Source organism: Camelus bactrianus, chromosome 17 (assembly GCF_048773025.1).
Source record: "Camelus bactrianus isolate YW-2024 breed Bactrian camel chromosome 17, ASM4877302v1, whole genome shotgun sequence".
In the NCBI taxonomy this organism is placed as follows: domain Eukaryota; kingdom Metazoa; phylum Chordata; class Mammalia; order Artiodactyla; family Camelidae; genus Camelus; species Camelus bactrianus.
Genome location: NC_133555.1, coordinates 365,145 through 380,279, shown reverse-complemented (window position 1 = coordinate 380,279; position 15,135 = coordinate 365,145). Strand labels below are relative to the sequence as shown.

At 51.2% G+C, this 15,135-nt stretch overlaps 1 protein-coding gene across 6 annotated transcripts in view; it reads left to right on the top strand.

Moving 5' to 3' along the window:
- Window positions 1-14,845, top strand: part of TXNRD3 (thioredoxin reductase 3) — a 39,141-nt gene extending 24,296 nt beyond the window's left edge. The window contains exons 14-18 of one of the 6 annotated variants that reach the window (XR_012499781.1): window positions 3,667-3,762; window positions 6,246-6,380; window positions 6,743-7,062; window positions 8,943-9,188; window positions 13,832-14,845. Coding sequence is in view for 2 of the 6 variants with exons in the window: in XM_074344169.1 (XP_074200270.1) it covers window positions 3,667-3,762; window positions 6,246-6,380; window positions 6,743-6,805 (294 nt within the window). In the remaining 4 variants the exon portion in view is untranslated. Of the gene's footprint in view, window positions 1-3,666; window positions 3,763-6,245; window positions 6,381-6,742; window positions 7,391-8,942 lie in introns of those variants that run through there. The other 5 variants (XR_012499782.1, XR_012499779.1, XR_012499780.1 and 2 more) reach the window with 5 other exon arrangements.
- The last annotated feature ends 290 nt before the right edge of the window (window positions 14,846-15,135 follow it).

The window sequence follows — 15,135 nt, the reverse complement described above, 5'->3', positions numbered from 1 at the left end:
TGCTCCGGTTTGGCAAGGCGGGAGCTGGACTCAGGCCTCGGGCACGTGGCTTCAGGAGGCCCCGTCCACGGGCCCCGGGAGGCTGGGCAGCTTCAGGGCTGCCGCCTGCTGGGGGCCGCGGGCTCTTCAGACTCCCAAAAGGGTGGCTGCCCCTCCCCGTCTCCGCCCGCCCAGACATAAGTACCTCGTAAATACTTTCTTACACTGTGTTTTGGTGGGTGGTTTGAGTGGCTTTCTCCTGCGCCTTCTCCCCATGTAGGAGGGAGGGAGAAGTGAACAGGGTCAGAGGGTTGGGACCACTTGATGTTTTGAGGAAAAGAGAATTGAATTCTCAGTCCACTCCCTTTGTCGCTGGGAATCCCTTTAAACCACAGCAGATACACTCGAGTTAAACGGTCCGGTGACTTTTCTGAACTCTCGTCCACACCTCTGGTGCTGGGAACCACAATGATCACAACTTCATCACATCATGTTAGATGGTGTTTTCCAAGGGAAGTTTGCACTTTAGAGGACGTTATTTGATCAGTGTATATAATTAACTCCTTTTTGCATTTGTGAACTTCTACTTGGGGCTCGGAAAAGTGACAGTAACAATTACGGATTTAACACTCAGCTCTAAAACTGTCTGAAATTAAGAAAAAGTAAACAGGCAGGCAGGTGAGAGGGAGGATGGAGAAGGCCGTGCCAGGTGCAGGGCGCCTCCCAGGAAAATTTCCCACGTCTGTGCAGTGACTTTAAGGTCTCTTTCCTGCCGCTCACTGCACATCAGCTCACCTGGTCTATACACCTATTTATTTTTTGCATTTTACAGGACCGAAAATTTGATCTATTGGAATTTTTATAATGTTGCCATTACAAAGAGATTTGAGGAAGCTTCTCATAAATACACATATAATACCGTTTAAAGTGAAGATATTAGGGAGAAGAGAAAGTGAGGGTAGAAGTACTAAGACGGAGCAAGAAGGAAGGTTAACCTGGCCACGGAATTCATGCCGTCAGGCCTGCGGGCTTGCTTTAGGGTTAAGCTGAGAATGTCACTCTGAGTTTCCTGCTGCCTGCCTTGAGGAGGGAAAGTTGAGAGCCTTTCCTTCAAGTTCCTTAAAAGGGGCACTGAGATTTGGTGAATCATACCCTTAAGATTCCTGCCTAGTAGATGCAGTAGTGGGTCTTCTAGAACTGTTTCTTATTAGACCCAGAAGAGCAGCCGCTGGCATGACGCCCAAGTCAGCGTGAGAGAAAGTATGTCCCTGATGTTGGACGCCAGCTGTACCTCAGTTGGGGGGGGGGGGGGTGGGAGGAGAAAGGTTCCCGAAGGCTCCAGGATAGGGCTGTGCTAACGTGTGGCTCCCTGGTGCCCTGACTTAGCGCAGAACTGTGTAGTAAAATCAAGGTTTTAACCTGTTTAATATGAACTTCTCTGAGAATCCAATGACAAGTTTGGTTTCCAGAAAGAAACCCTAAATGTGCTTCTAGACCTGAGAGCACCCTGAGCTCTTCCCTGTTGGTCTCCATCAGCAGTCAGGCCTCCGGGCAGTCCCGTCAGGGTTGCCGCCAGGCTGTGTCTCATGTGAACCCATTTATGCCTGTTTCCCCCTCCCTCCCCGCCCGCTCAGCCGCCATCACCTCCTGCCGATGCCCTGCTACCTCCTGCCTCCTGGTCACTCTCCACCCAGTCCAGTCTGCTCATCACATATTAGCCAGAGACTCTTTTAAAAGTAAAAACCAGTGCGGTCTCTCCACCTCAAACCCTGTAATGAGGTCCCAGTGCTCAGACACACAGTCTAGCTCCTCGCTGTTTGCAGTACGAGGCCCACGGAGGGAGGCTGCCCTCACCGCTCAGAGGTCCAGCACTCTGGTCTGTTGTTCCAAAAGCTCACCGGCTCTCCCTGCGCAGTCTCTGGGCTTCTAGCTTCCTGTGCTTGTGACTGGGATGCGAGCAGAAGGTGAGGTTACTCACACACCTGCCAGCACGAGGGGAGGCGTTACCCAAAGGGCAGAGAAAAAGGAGTAGACTGCTGTTCTCAAAGGCAGTCGTTCCGCCCCTGACACTGCCACTCAGGAGGGAGGCAGAGAGGGAAGGAGATGCCACGGTGGCCTGAGTGAAGAAGCCCAGACGTTTTACACTCCTAGCAGCAATGGTAAGGGCTCCAGTCCCCCCACGTCTTGGCCGACACGTGTTCTTGTCTGTGTATTTTGATGACAGCCGTGCTGTGGGTTGGATGGCGACTCTCAGAAAGATATGTCCGCAGCCCACTTGCAGGACCTGTGGCCGTGACCTTGTCTGAGGGGGAGAAAGGTATCTGCAGGTGGAATTGAGAGTCTTGAGGTCATCCTGTGTGTTCTCGGTGGGACCCAAATCCAGTGACAGGTGTCCTCGTAAGAGATGGAAGAGGGGAGGCCAGTGAGGACAGAAGCAGAGACTGGGCTCACGCTGCCAAAAGCCAGGGGACGCTGGAGACGCCAGAAGCCGGAGGGGGCGGGAAGGTTTTCCTTTTAGGGCCTTAGAAAGGGGTCTGGCTGTGTGACAATCTGATTTCAGATTTCTGTCCTCCAGAACTGTAAGGATGTAAATTTCTTCCGCTTTAAGCCACGTGTGTGGTAAGCTGTTTGAACAGCCCTGGGAAGCTGTTGCGCCGGCCCCGAGGCATCTCGTGAAGGTTTGGTCTGCATCTCCCTGTGACCAGTGGTGTGGAGACCTTTTCCTGTGCTCGCTGGCCTTTGTGTCTTCTTGGGAGAATTGTCCGTTCGGATCCTCTGCCCTGCTAAAAGCTGGGTTACTTGGGCTTTTCATTGTTGAGCTGGAAGAGTTCTTCAGGTGTTCTCTGCACAAGTCCTTCACGAGAGACACGATTTGTAAAACTTGCACCCTTTCTGGCGTGCTCGTTCACTTCCTTGATGGTGCCCTTTGAAGCACAAACATCTGTCACTTTGATGAGGGCCAGTTTGTCTTTTTTTCCCCTATTATCTTTTGTCTTTTGGTATCACTTGTAATAAATCATTGCCTAACCCAAGGTTGCGGAGATTTACGCCGTGTTGTCTTCTAAGAGTTCCAGAGTGTTTAGCTGTTACGTGTGGGTCTGTGATCCATTCTGCATTACACGGTGTGGGGTGGGGCTCCAGCTTCATCCTTTCGCATGTGGGCGTCCATTTTTCTGTGAAGAGCTTCAACCTAGTGAAGGAAACGCTGGCATTAATCTAATGATGAATTTAACTATAATGGGGGTGGGGAGGGGCCAGGGAGGAAAGTTAAATCCTCCTCCCCAGCAAGCAGAGCCGGAAGAGGAGGTGACGTGGCGCGGGGCGGCTGTTCTTCACAGCTTAGCTTTGAAATGTTGCCTCTGATTATTGTGTGTAATCTGATCAAAGAGTGAAAACTTGTGGAAAGGACGAGTGGTTGTCAGGAGACCAGCGCTGTGGATGCTAAGAAGGGTCACAGAGCTGCGGCGACTAACAGGGTGCTGCAGGCCACACAGGGGGACAGAAAGATTGGGGGCAAACTCCAAATCCGGGTTGATGCAGATGCTGAGAAGATTAGTGTGTGACAAAGGTGGTATTTCAAGTCGAAAGGAAAAGACGTTCATTTGAGGGTGCTTGTTGTCTTCGTATCATGCGGAGCCTGTCAGGGTGTGGTTCCCGGAGACCCTGACCTCGGCCTCTCTGTTCCAGGTCTACCACACTTTGTTCTGGCCGCTCGAGTGGACGGTGGCCTGCAGAGACAACAATGCTTGTTACGCAAAGATCATCTGCAATAAATTCGACAACGTACGTCACACGGTTGGAAGTAGAAATGCTCTAATTTTAAAATGTTGCTTTTATTCCAGTATTTGGGTTTGTATAATCTCTTTAAAGATGGCTCTCAGGGCCAGGCAGAAATCTCTCAAACTCACCCAGGCACTGCGCTCACGGAGGTTGAACACGTCACAGGCTGTCACTGAGGCTGACCTTCTCAAAATCATCAGAACACATGTCTTCCCAGAGCTGGCTGGCTTGTCAGCTTAGAACGGCAGGACCTGTGAAAATCTGGGTCACCAGTGATAAAATGTAAGGCCTGTGTCGTGTGCACTTGGAAATACGGACACACCTCAAAGATCCCATGGGTTTGGTCCAGACCATGGCAGTACAGCAACTGTCGAGTGAAGTGAGTCGCAGAATGTTTTGGTTTCCCAGAGCACATAAGAGTTATGTTTGCACTAGACTGTAACCTGTTAAGTGTGCAATTGCATTATGTCCAAAAGAACAATGTACATACCTTAATTTAAAAACACTGTATTGCCAAAAAAGTGCCAACCATCATCTGCGCCTTCGGCGAGTCACAATCCTATTGCTGGCAGAAGGTCGCGCTCCGATGCTGGTGGCGGCTGGCTGGTCGGGTGGAGGTGGCCGAAGGGAGGGGCAGCTGGGACAGCTTCTTAAAACAAGACAGCGGTGAAGCCTGCTGCATCGGTGGGCTCTTCCTTTCAGGAGCAGCGTCCACGTAGCCCACAATGCTGTTTGGCTGCATTTTACCCAGAGGACGTCTTTCGCAATTGGAGTCCGTTGTCTCAGACCCTGCCCCTGCTTTCCCAGCCAAGGCCGCGCGGCGTCCCAAGCCTGGGGTGTCGCGTCAGCCGTCTCCACGGCGTCTTGGCTGGGAGGAGGCTCCCTGGCGGGGGACCGCGCTCTGCTCGCCCACAGGCAGCAGCCCCGCCGCCTCCAGGCTTCCCCCTGCGGCTGCGGCAGTCCAGCCACACCTGCAGCCCCCATGCCTCACTCTGGTTTTCTTGCTTTTCTGTCACGTCTGCGGTGACTCCCTCCACTGAAGCCGTGAACCCCTCAAGTCATCCAGGGGGGTCGGAAGCAACTTCTTCCAAGCTCCTGTCACGGGCGATATTTTGACCTCTCCCCCAGAATCACAGCTGTTCTTACTGGCATCGAGAATGGGGGCTCCTTCCCGGAGGGTTTTCAGCTGGCTTTGCCCAGATCCGTCAGAGGAATCCCATCTGTGGAAGCTAGAGGCTGACCAGATGTCTTTCTTAAGTAGTAAAAGTTGAAAGTCGAAAACCCTCCAAGGTCCGTGGGCTGCAGAAAGGACGCGGTGTCACGGCCTCAAAAACAACGTGAACCTCGTCGTCCGTCTCCCTCAGCGCCCGGGTGACCGGCGTTTGGTCAGCGAGCAGTGAAACTCCAAAAGGCATGCTTTTTCTGGGCAGTAGCTCTCCACGGTGGGCTGAAAATCCTCAGTAAACCATGCTGTAAACAGGCACTGTCATCCGGGCTTTGTCGTTCCGCTTACAGAGCACGGGGGGGAGGGGGGGGTTAGATTTAACACAATTCTTTAGAGTCCTAGGACTTTGGGAGTGGCAGGAGAGCAGCAGCTCCACCTGGGAGTCGCCAGCTGCCTCAGCCCCGAGCAGCCTGTGCTTGGAGGCTCGGAGGCCAGGCACTGGCTTCTCCTCTTAGCCGTGAACGTCCTCGACGGCACCTCCTTGCACCAGGAGGCTGTGTCGTCCACACTGGAAATCACTAGTGATCTTTGCTGCGTCTCCTGGGGAACTTCTCGCATCTTCTCCACCAGCACCTGCGCCTTCACCTGCGCTGATGTTCCGGAGAAGCTTCTTTCCTTAAACCTCATGAACCAACCTCTGCTACCTTCAGACTCTCCTGCTGTAGCTTCCCCACCTCTCAGCCGTCAGAGCTGCAGGAGGGTGGGGCCTGGCGCTGGGTTAGACTCTGGCTGGAGGGAGTGCGGAGGCTGGTCGGACCTTCCGTCCAGACCACTCAGACTTTCTCCACATCAGCAATAAGGCTGTTTCACTTTCTCATCATTCCTGTGCTCACTTGAGGTGAACCTCTGGGGGACCTCCACCGGCCACTCCCTGATCTCTGTTGAGCGGTGTCAGAGGCCATGCCGCCCCAGGAGAGCTGCTGCCCTGGGACTTACAGTTAGCCCAGCGCTGGACTTCCATTCGGATGGTTGTGTTGTTGTTTCACAGTGTCTCAGCATAATTCCAAGGTTACATCACACTAATGAACTCCGTGCAGTGGGTAAATTGCCTGTTGTAGTAAATTTGAGTGCAGATTAACTCAGAATGTGCGTTTGCTGGCTCATTGAACAGTCTTACAGTGGCTCGGGTTCATAGTAATGTTCTCTGCTCAGCTCGACATTAGCGTAGCTTTTCTGTGGGAGATGCTGTAAATTTCGACTGCAAACTTTGATGACTGGGTTCCTGTTCAGACCATTAACCTGCCGGGTTTCCCTTCGAAAGGAGCGGGTGGTAGGATTTCACATCCTTGGACCGAATGCTGGTGAGATCACCCAGGGATTCGCGGCCGCGATGAAATGTGGGCTCACAAAACGGCTGCTGGATGACACCGTTGGAATCCACCCCACGTGCGCTGAGGTACGGAGACAGGAGTCCTTAAACCTGACTTCAGCTGGTGTGTTTTGAGACGCTGTTCTGAATACGTTGTCTGCCTTCTGTGTTAGCCCCGGCTCTGTAGGTGATGCTGACCTGCGTTCTTTTTTAAAAAAAAATAATTTTTAATTAAGTTTAATTAAATTTTTATTTATTTTATCTTGAAGGTAATTAGGTATGTTCATTTATTTTCAGTGGAGGTACCAGGGATTGAACCCAGGACCTCGTGCATGCTAGGCACACACTCTACCCCTGAGCTACACCCTCCCCCCGGAACGTGTTTCCTTAAAGCCGCATGAAGTGTCGCCAGCTAAGTATAAATTGTCTTGCTCTCTCCTTGGGAACAGGTGTTCACGACCTTGGAGATAACGAAGTCGTCGGGACTGGACATCATGCAGAAGGGCTGCTGAGGCTAAGCCGCCGCCCTCGGTCTCCTTGTCCTGCTCCCGCTGGCGGCTGGGCGGCCTGGTGGCCGGGCGCCCGGGGTGATCGCGGGCAGGGAGACGGGTGGTGGGTCCCCCACAGAGCCCGGCTGACCGGAGGGCAGCCACACTGCCTCCTTGACGTCTCAGCTCGAAGCCCCTGCGGTGAGCCGAGGCCGACCTCTTCTCCGTCAGCTTGCCCGGAAGACCTGGCCCCCGCGGGACTCTTCCCACTGACGTTCCAGGTTCCTAGTGTTTATCCTCTTGCTCCGTTGGTTCTGTGGGAAATTGTCTCAGTCAGGAGCAGACAGTAAAGCGGGCATCCTCACCGTCGGGGCCTGGACGCCCCCCAACAGGGGCTGCGGGGTGGTGGGTGCGCTGGGCACACTGGCTGCCGTGCGGGTGCTGACTCCTCCCGGCTTGCGTCTCCCCCTCAGACCCCGCCTCCCGCTCACCTGGTTGCCGTGGTGACACAGCCCTGGACTGAGCAGGATATCCCACATCAGAGACAGATGCTTGAATTTCTGCTCATGTTGATCTCAAGAGGAACATTAAACAGTTTTCAATACAGTATTATGTGAAATCTAAATTCGGACTATTTAAAACAATTCAGTTCACAACTGATTTACTTACGATCAGGTTCAGTAAATGACCAGGTGATGTTGGGAATTCTGTTTAAATTCGCACACCTGTTAGCATCTGCAAGGCCTTTGAGGTGGGAGGCCTGCCTGGGATCCCTTTGGGAAGCCCATTTCCATGAGGAGCAGACCTCACAGCATCGAGTTGAGGCTTCTGGACGGTAATGCTCCCCTGAGCCCACGCCGCCCACTAGCCCCCGGCTCTGTGGTCAGAATTTCTTGGCATACATTTTAAACGAGCACGGAGGCCAGTAAACAGCTAGGGAGCTCCCTCTGTGGGCGGGATGTTTCGCTGCCCTTGTGGGGACAGGCAGAGGAACCGGCAGAGTGGGGTCAGACGCCCAAAATAACGGACGCAGAATCTGGTTCCTGGGTCGCCTTTTGTTGGGGAGGGAAGAGCTCAGGGTGCAGTCGCTGTGGAACTGAGGACGTGGTGACTCCCGGGATGTGGGCGGCGGGGAGGTAATGGAGCAGAGTTAACGGAAGCGGCTGTATTTGGGCTAAATCGTGAGGGATGAATAGGATTTTAAAGATTAGAAGCAACGTGGAGACGGCTCTGGGGGATGCTTTCAACACTTCAACAGAAATACTAGATAAAATCATTTTTTTACAGGAAGTTTTGTTACTGTATCGCCGAGCAACACACACACACACACAAACACACACAGGAAGTTTTGTTACTGTATTGCCGAGCAACACACACACACACACACAAACACACACAGAAAGTTTTGTTACTGTATCGCCGAGCAACACACACACACAAACACACACAGGAAGTTTTGTTACTGTATCGCCGAGCAACACACACACACACACACACACAAACACACACAGGAAGTTTTGTTACTGTATCGCCGAGCAACACACACAAACACACACAGGAAGTTTTGTTACTGTATCGCCGAGCAACACACACACACACACACAAACACACACAGAAAGTTTTGTTACTGTATCGCCGAGCAACACACACACACATACACACACACAGGAAGTTTTGTTACTGTATCGCTGAGCAACACACACACACACACACAAACACACACAGGAAGTTTTGTTACTGTATCACCGAGCAACACACACACACACAAACACACACAGGAAGTTTTGTTACTGTATCGCCGAGCAACACACACACACACACAAACACACACATGAAGTTTTGTTACTGTATCGCCGAGCAGCACACACACACAAGCACACACACACGTCTCCAGAACCCAGATGACGTGAACCAGGGACCCTGGCTGTCCTGATGCTGCTTTGCACCAAGCATGGGGTGGGAAAGCTGAACACAACAGCCGAGCCAGGCGAAGGCGATGGAGGTCTGTTGACCAGTCCAGCCCTGCGGACCCCACTATGGTGGGGAGTCCCGCCCCACCGGTGACAGAAGCACAGGCAGGAGGGATGGCACGTCATCTCTAGGATTAGGTCGTACAAGGACTGCAACTTAAGTTTTGGCCGCTCACGTGCACTCTCCCCAGGTCACTGGCTCTGGGAGAGGGCAGCTGCCATGCCATGGGGAGGCCCAGATGGCGAGGAACCGAAATCTCTGTCCAACAGCAGGAAACTCGGGCTGCTGGCATCTGTGCGGACAGGCCGGGAAGAGAAGCTTCTCCAGGAGCCTCCTTGCCCCCTCACCCCTGGCCAGCAGCCTGCCTGCACGCCCTTAGAGACTTTGGGCCACAACAGTCCACTTGGGCCACTCCGAGTTCTGACCCTCAGAAACTGTGAGATACTTACTTTTCAGGCCACTAAGTTTGGGGGTGATTTTTCCACTGATAGATAATATGTTCACCAAGGAAAATTAAAACTAGTACAGATTCGATCAGATAACTGAAAGGTCCGAGAGACTCTTCCCTAGGGCTGACGAAATAAACCCCTGCAGAGCTGGGATTTCAGCCAGAAGGCACTGGAGCTCAGGCTAGGCCTGAACTGTCTCATCCTCGTAGATACGGGGAGACCCAGGGGTCTCAGTAGGGGGCCTCTGGGTCAGTGTCTCCAGCTGTGGCCGTCCTGGGTCCCCGCTATGCCCCCTTGGAGTGTCTGCGGTGGTCACAGCTTACGAGGGTTACTCAGAAACCCCTGTCTCGCTGAGCTGAGCTTATTAAACGCTGCAAGGCAGGGCCTGGGCCAGGCCTCAGCACCAGCTCAGGGGGAGTCAGGTGCTGTGGGACTCGGACTGGGGTCTGTCAGGGCAGCTAGATGGCAGAGGTGAGTGAGTCTGGGCAGCTGTTGGAATGTGTCAGGCTGGTGGCTGGGGAGCATCGGAGGTCCCCAGAATCTGGGATGTCGGAGGCCACGCTGGGCTCCTGTACTGGGATTGTCTCTCGGAATGTGGAAGTCTGATTGTGCTCGTGGTAGAATGGTTCCAGGCTCGATGATTTGTGCTGTGCCTGCTTAGAGCATTTTGTATATTTGTACTGGTCCAGTTCTTCAAGGGGTGTCTGTTTTACTTCCCGGTGGAGAACTGCCCGTGTCGAGGCCAGGAGCGCAGGGACCTGCTCAGAATTCACTGCGCGAGATCATCAGGTGCCCATGTGGCCTGCGCTCCCACCTGCTGGAATAACGGAACTGATGCAGCGTCCCTCCGTAAACAAACTGGGGAAGCGGGAAATGACTGCCCTCGGACTGTGCGGGGCTTGGTCCCCAGGGGAAGGAGGATGTGAGGTGACCCCTGCAGTCGCCCCAACTTTCTGCATCAAAGTGGTTTTCAGACAACAAGCATGAGGGAGGAACAAACAGCCTGGCATCTAGCTGAATTGAGGTGCAGATTGGATGTTGGGGAGAGGGAGGCAGCCAGACACTGTTGGGGAGACATAGGTGGAGGGGGCTTTGCAGGAAAAGGCCCCTGAAACCTGCAGCAGACCCCCTTGAGTTGGCTGCAGACTCCACCACACATCCTCACAGTAAAATCCTAGAATGTCAGGCAACAGTGACAAGGAGTTACAAGCTGAACACTTGGTCTCAGAAGGTGAGGAGAAATCCTGACTCTGACCACAGGGGGACCCTCAGTAAAGCCCCCGGACCTGAGTGGAAGCCCTGTAAGGAGTCATGCTCTCGTGATAGGGTTGGACCACCCCTGGAGGCAAGTCTGCTTTGGACTCGCACTAATAACAGAGTTTGAAATAGGCCTTAATGGGGCCAAGGTGGCCCAGAAGTCCCAGCTGCGAAAGACATCAGAACCGTGCTGGTCAGCCTGGTAGCCGAGGTCAGGGCAGTGCAGCGGAGCAAGCAGTGAAAAGCAAACAGCGGAAGGGAAGATGTGACCTGGCTTTATTTGCAAATAACGTGATTGTGTACCCAGAAAATCCTAAGAAATCAACCAGAAAACAAAACGAAGAAAAGACAATAACTACTAGAACTTCTAAGTGAACTTAGGAAGTCAAAGAATACAAAATCAACATACAAATATCCACTGAAAGATGAATAGATAAATTGCAGTGTATTCATAAAATACTGTTCAACAGTGAAAATGAACTGCTGACATACAATGGCATGGATAAATCTCAAGACCATTTGGCTGAACAAAAGCTGGGTGAAAAACACACACTATTGTGTATAAAATTCTAGAAAAGAGCAACGTAGTTGACAGTGACAAAAAGCAGCTCAGGGGTTTCCTGGGGCTGAGGGTTGGTTATGGGGAAGGTACACAGGACTTCTTGGAGGAACAGAAAGTTCCAGATCTTGTTTGTGGTGTGCCTAGATGGTTGCACGATTTGTTAGTTCATCAATGAGCCGCAAGTCAAGATGAATACTTGAATGGGTGCATTTTATTATAGGTAAATTATACTTCAGAATCAACTTTTTTCAATAAATGAAACATTTATTAAAGGGTAGGTGCTGACTGGGTGAGATGATGTGTGTCGAAAGAGGAACTGAGGGGGTCTCGAATGTTCCCAGCTGATGTGGCTGAGAAGCAGTGGAATGCAGGTAGAGGGGTGAGTCTAGTCGTGCATGTGGGCATGTGTGCATGCATGTGTGCACATATACATGTGTGCATGTGTGTGTGCATATGCATATGCACATCTTGGGTTGGCATCTGTGATAACGGTCTCAGAGTTTGCGCATAGGTAGACTGGTAATTTTATGAAGGCCGTTAATTAATGGACAGTGTGTGCCCTCAGCACTGACAGACCGCCCTGGGGGTCAGCTCCTCGCTGCAGGGTGGTGGGCCGCCAGGAACCGCGGCTAGGAAGAGAGGTGCAGGGTTAGCGCCCCGCTCCACTGGCAGCTCCGTTTCTGCTCTTTGCACCACCCGCTTTGTACTCCCGTGGGTTGAACCAGGTCACTTGTACCCAGGTCACCCACATTTCTTTCCTTCCACTTCCCCCCAAATGCAAAGAAGAGACATGATTGTCACAGTTTGAGAAACAGTAAACTTGGTTTCACTTCTTTATTGTGGCTTTTCCCGGAGGAAGCTTCCACCTCAGGGGGATGCAGGATGGGAGCTGGTACTGTTTGCGGGGTGATGTAAGCCCTGGGTGAAATCATTGCAGGATGTTGCCAATGCTCTGTGGTCCGGGTGGGCCTTGTAAGTAGAAGCCCTCAGCGTACCCACTCATAGCAGACGTGCTGACTGTTACTCCAGATCACCTTCTGAAAACACGGTTTCCTCCTGTGTTTCCTCTGTGTGATATTAGTGACCACAGACACCGTATCACAGATGCCAGCTCAAGATGTGCACATACGTGGTCCCTGCCCTCCGAGTGCGTACAGTTGAGAGGGCATGCCAGGTGCAGATAAACAGTTGACTACAAAATTTGCCATCGACATGGAAGGGAAAAAATGTTGAATTCTGCATAAGCCAGAGTTACAGATTCATATGCTGATGTAACGGAGCCATCTCAGTCACACTCAGATAGCAGACGAGGAAACCATGTCCACGGGGGGGAGGGTGATGTGTGGAGCCAGTTTCACACCTGAGCCTCTTGACTTCAAGTGTCTTCTTTCTCTGCCGCGTCAAAGCAGCAGGAGAGGATGCTAATGCATCCGAGCATTAGGGCTCCGTAAGTGTTTACTGTGATCAGGATGTTTTAGCCTCTTTTGGAGGAAGGGGCATAATTTGTCTGCTGTCTTCCACCCCATTAAAACTGCCACAAAAAGTGGATACAAGTTTGAGAGATGTATACCCTTACAGGCAGAAAATTTCTCTACTGATGGAAACTGTAGCATCTCAGAGGGATCAGACACCATTCTGCGGGTTTCCGAGCAGTTCAAGTGAAGCCTTCAGCCGCCGTGAGAACCCAGGACCGGCTTTTGTCCCACCGGGATGAATGTTGGGTGGGACACGTGGCTCATCAGGAACTCGGGCTTTGCCTCATCTGCTCCTCAGCCACCTCGTGCCCCTCCAGGAGCTCCGTGGCCTCTGGCTGCTCTCCCGCTGCTGTCAGCCTGGCTCTCGGGGCCGCCTGTCCAGTCTCCCCCTGGGGAGGGCCACACGTCCCCACACGAGGCTTGGACCCATATTTACATATTTTGATTTCTAGAAAGTTAGAACATTTTCCATTTGTGTTGCAGGTGACAAAACCAACTCAGTTTGATCTGTCTTGAGCACTTTTTTTTTTTCCAGCATTTCTCACAGGTCTGCTAGAGACTAATTACCTCAACTTTTATCTACCTGAAAATGTCTTTATTTCAGTTTCATTTCTGAAGGGTGTTTTGGGCAGAGAAGTCTGCTTTGACATCCTTCCCCTCAGCACTTTAAGGAGCTCTTCCCGTCGTCTTGCTTTCGTCTTTACTGGTGGGACGTCAGCCGTCACCCTTACTGTTTTCCCTGTGGATAATGTACCCTTTTGCCCTCTTTGACCACCTTTAAGATTTTTTATTGAATTTTCAGCTGTTTGGCTCTGATGTGCCTGTGTATGCTTTTGTTTGTGTTTATCCTGTTTGGGCTCTACTGAACTTCAGATATGTGGGTTGGTATCTTACACCAGTTTTGGAAAATTCTCAGCCGTAATTTCCTCTAACGTTTCTTCTACCCATTCTCTTTCCTCCTCTTCTAGAATTCCAATTACGAGTGCATTTAGACTTTTTATTGTCTTAATATCGCAGACTCTGAGTTATCTTTCTCCCTATAATTCAGTTTGGATGCTGTCTCGTCTTCTGGTCACTGATTCTTTCTCTGCTGTGTCCAATCTACTGATAAACCCATGAATAGATCCTTAGTTTATGGAGTTGGACTTTTCCAGTTTCCGTAGGTTCTTGTTCATATTTTCATCTCTCTGCTCAAATTCCCCATCTGTTCTCACATAGAATCCACCTTTTCCTTTAGACCATTTAACACATTTACATAGTTTTAAGGCCTCTACTTCCAATACCTGAGCCATCTCTGTGTCTGCCTTCATTGAATTTTATGTCTTGTTTCTCATAGAGACTGGATTTGGTAGCAGAATCTCAGCCCTTTATTTGGTGGCCGTGTGTCCATGGCTGTTCAACTCCTTTTCCGGTCCTGGCCTGCCCTTCTGAGGAAGGCAGGCGGTAAGAGTCACTGGCAAGCACGAGTGCTGGGCCTGGAGCCATACTCCCAGGTGTTACGCTGCGGTGGACAGAGGTAACCTGATGACCTCTGTTGGCTTACCTGGTGGAGGGGCACACAACCTGCATTTCCTCATCATGGCCAAGCAAGAATGGATCCCACTCGTCAGAATGTTTTAAGGTGAAACCCTGAGAAAGTTCCTGTTCAAATCAACAGTAACAGTGGAGCTGGTATCTACTGAGCTCTTCGCCAGACACTGTATGTTCATCTCCTTCGACTTCCCCACAACTCTGCTAAGTGGGCACCATGTTTATTGTCCCCGTGAGACACGCTAGGCAGACGCAGATTCCAAAAACTTGCTCAGGGCTTAGAGGTGTAAGTGGTGAAAAAGATTTGAAGCTGGGTGGTCTGTCTTCTAATCCCCACCCTTCCAACCTTTGACCAAGGACTCTCCCCACTTAGCTCTGGCCCCTGGTTTGAGGGAGGGCAGATGCCACTGCTAAAGGGAGTGGGGAAGGATGAAAAGGAGGAGGGTTCCGGGTGGTTCCCAGAGCTGCAGTGGCAGGTCTGGCCTGAGAAGGGCCAGGGTGGAGGGACAGAGCCCTCTGCAGGCACCTTCTGCCCAGTCAGTCCCTTCTCTTGTAAAGGCGACATGTATGGCTCCTGTTGGGATTATGGGAAAAGAGCTCAGAGAAGCAGGGTGAAAATAGACTTAGTACCTAGGGCTGGGGGTCTTTCTGCCGCTCATCCTGCAGAATTCTGCAGCCTCACGCCCTGAGGCTGTAAGAAGTAGGAATACTGGTAATGATAACTACAAAGGTGAATATTAAAGCCAGTATGATTGTGTTTATGTTCTGTAACTTCTCTTCCTTTTTGTATGAATTAAAAAGCAAGTGCATAAAACAGTAATTATGAATCTGTGTTAATGGATGCACAGTATGTGAAGATGTAATGTATGACAATAACAGTATAAAGGGGGTGGACAAAGACACATGGGAGCAGAGTGCTTGTGTACAATTTGAACTAAGTTGCTGTTGTTCACATTAAGTTGTTATAAGTGTATCTCCAAGATAACTGCTAAATGAGTAACTAAAAATATACAGAAAAGGACAAAGGGGAATCAGAATTGTATACTACGAAAAAACAACTAAATACAAAAACAAGGCAGTAGTGGAGAAATTGAGGAACAGAGAATATAT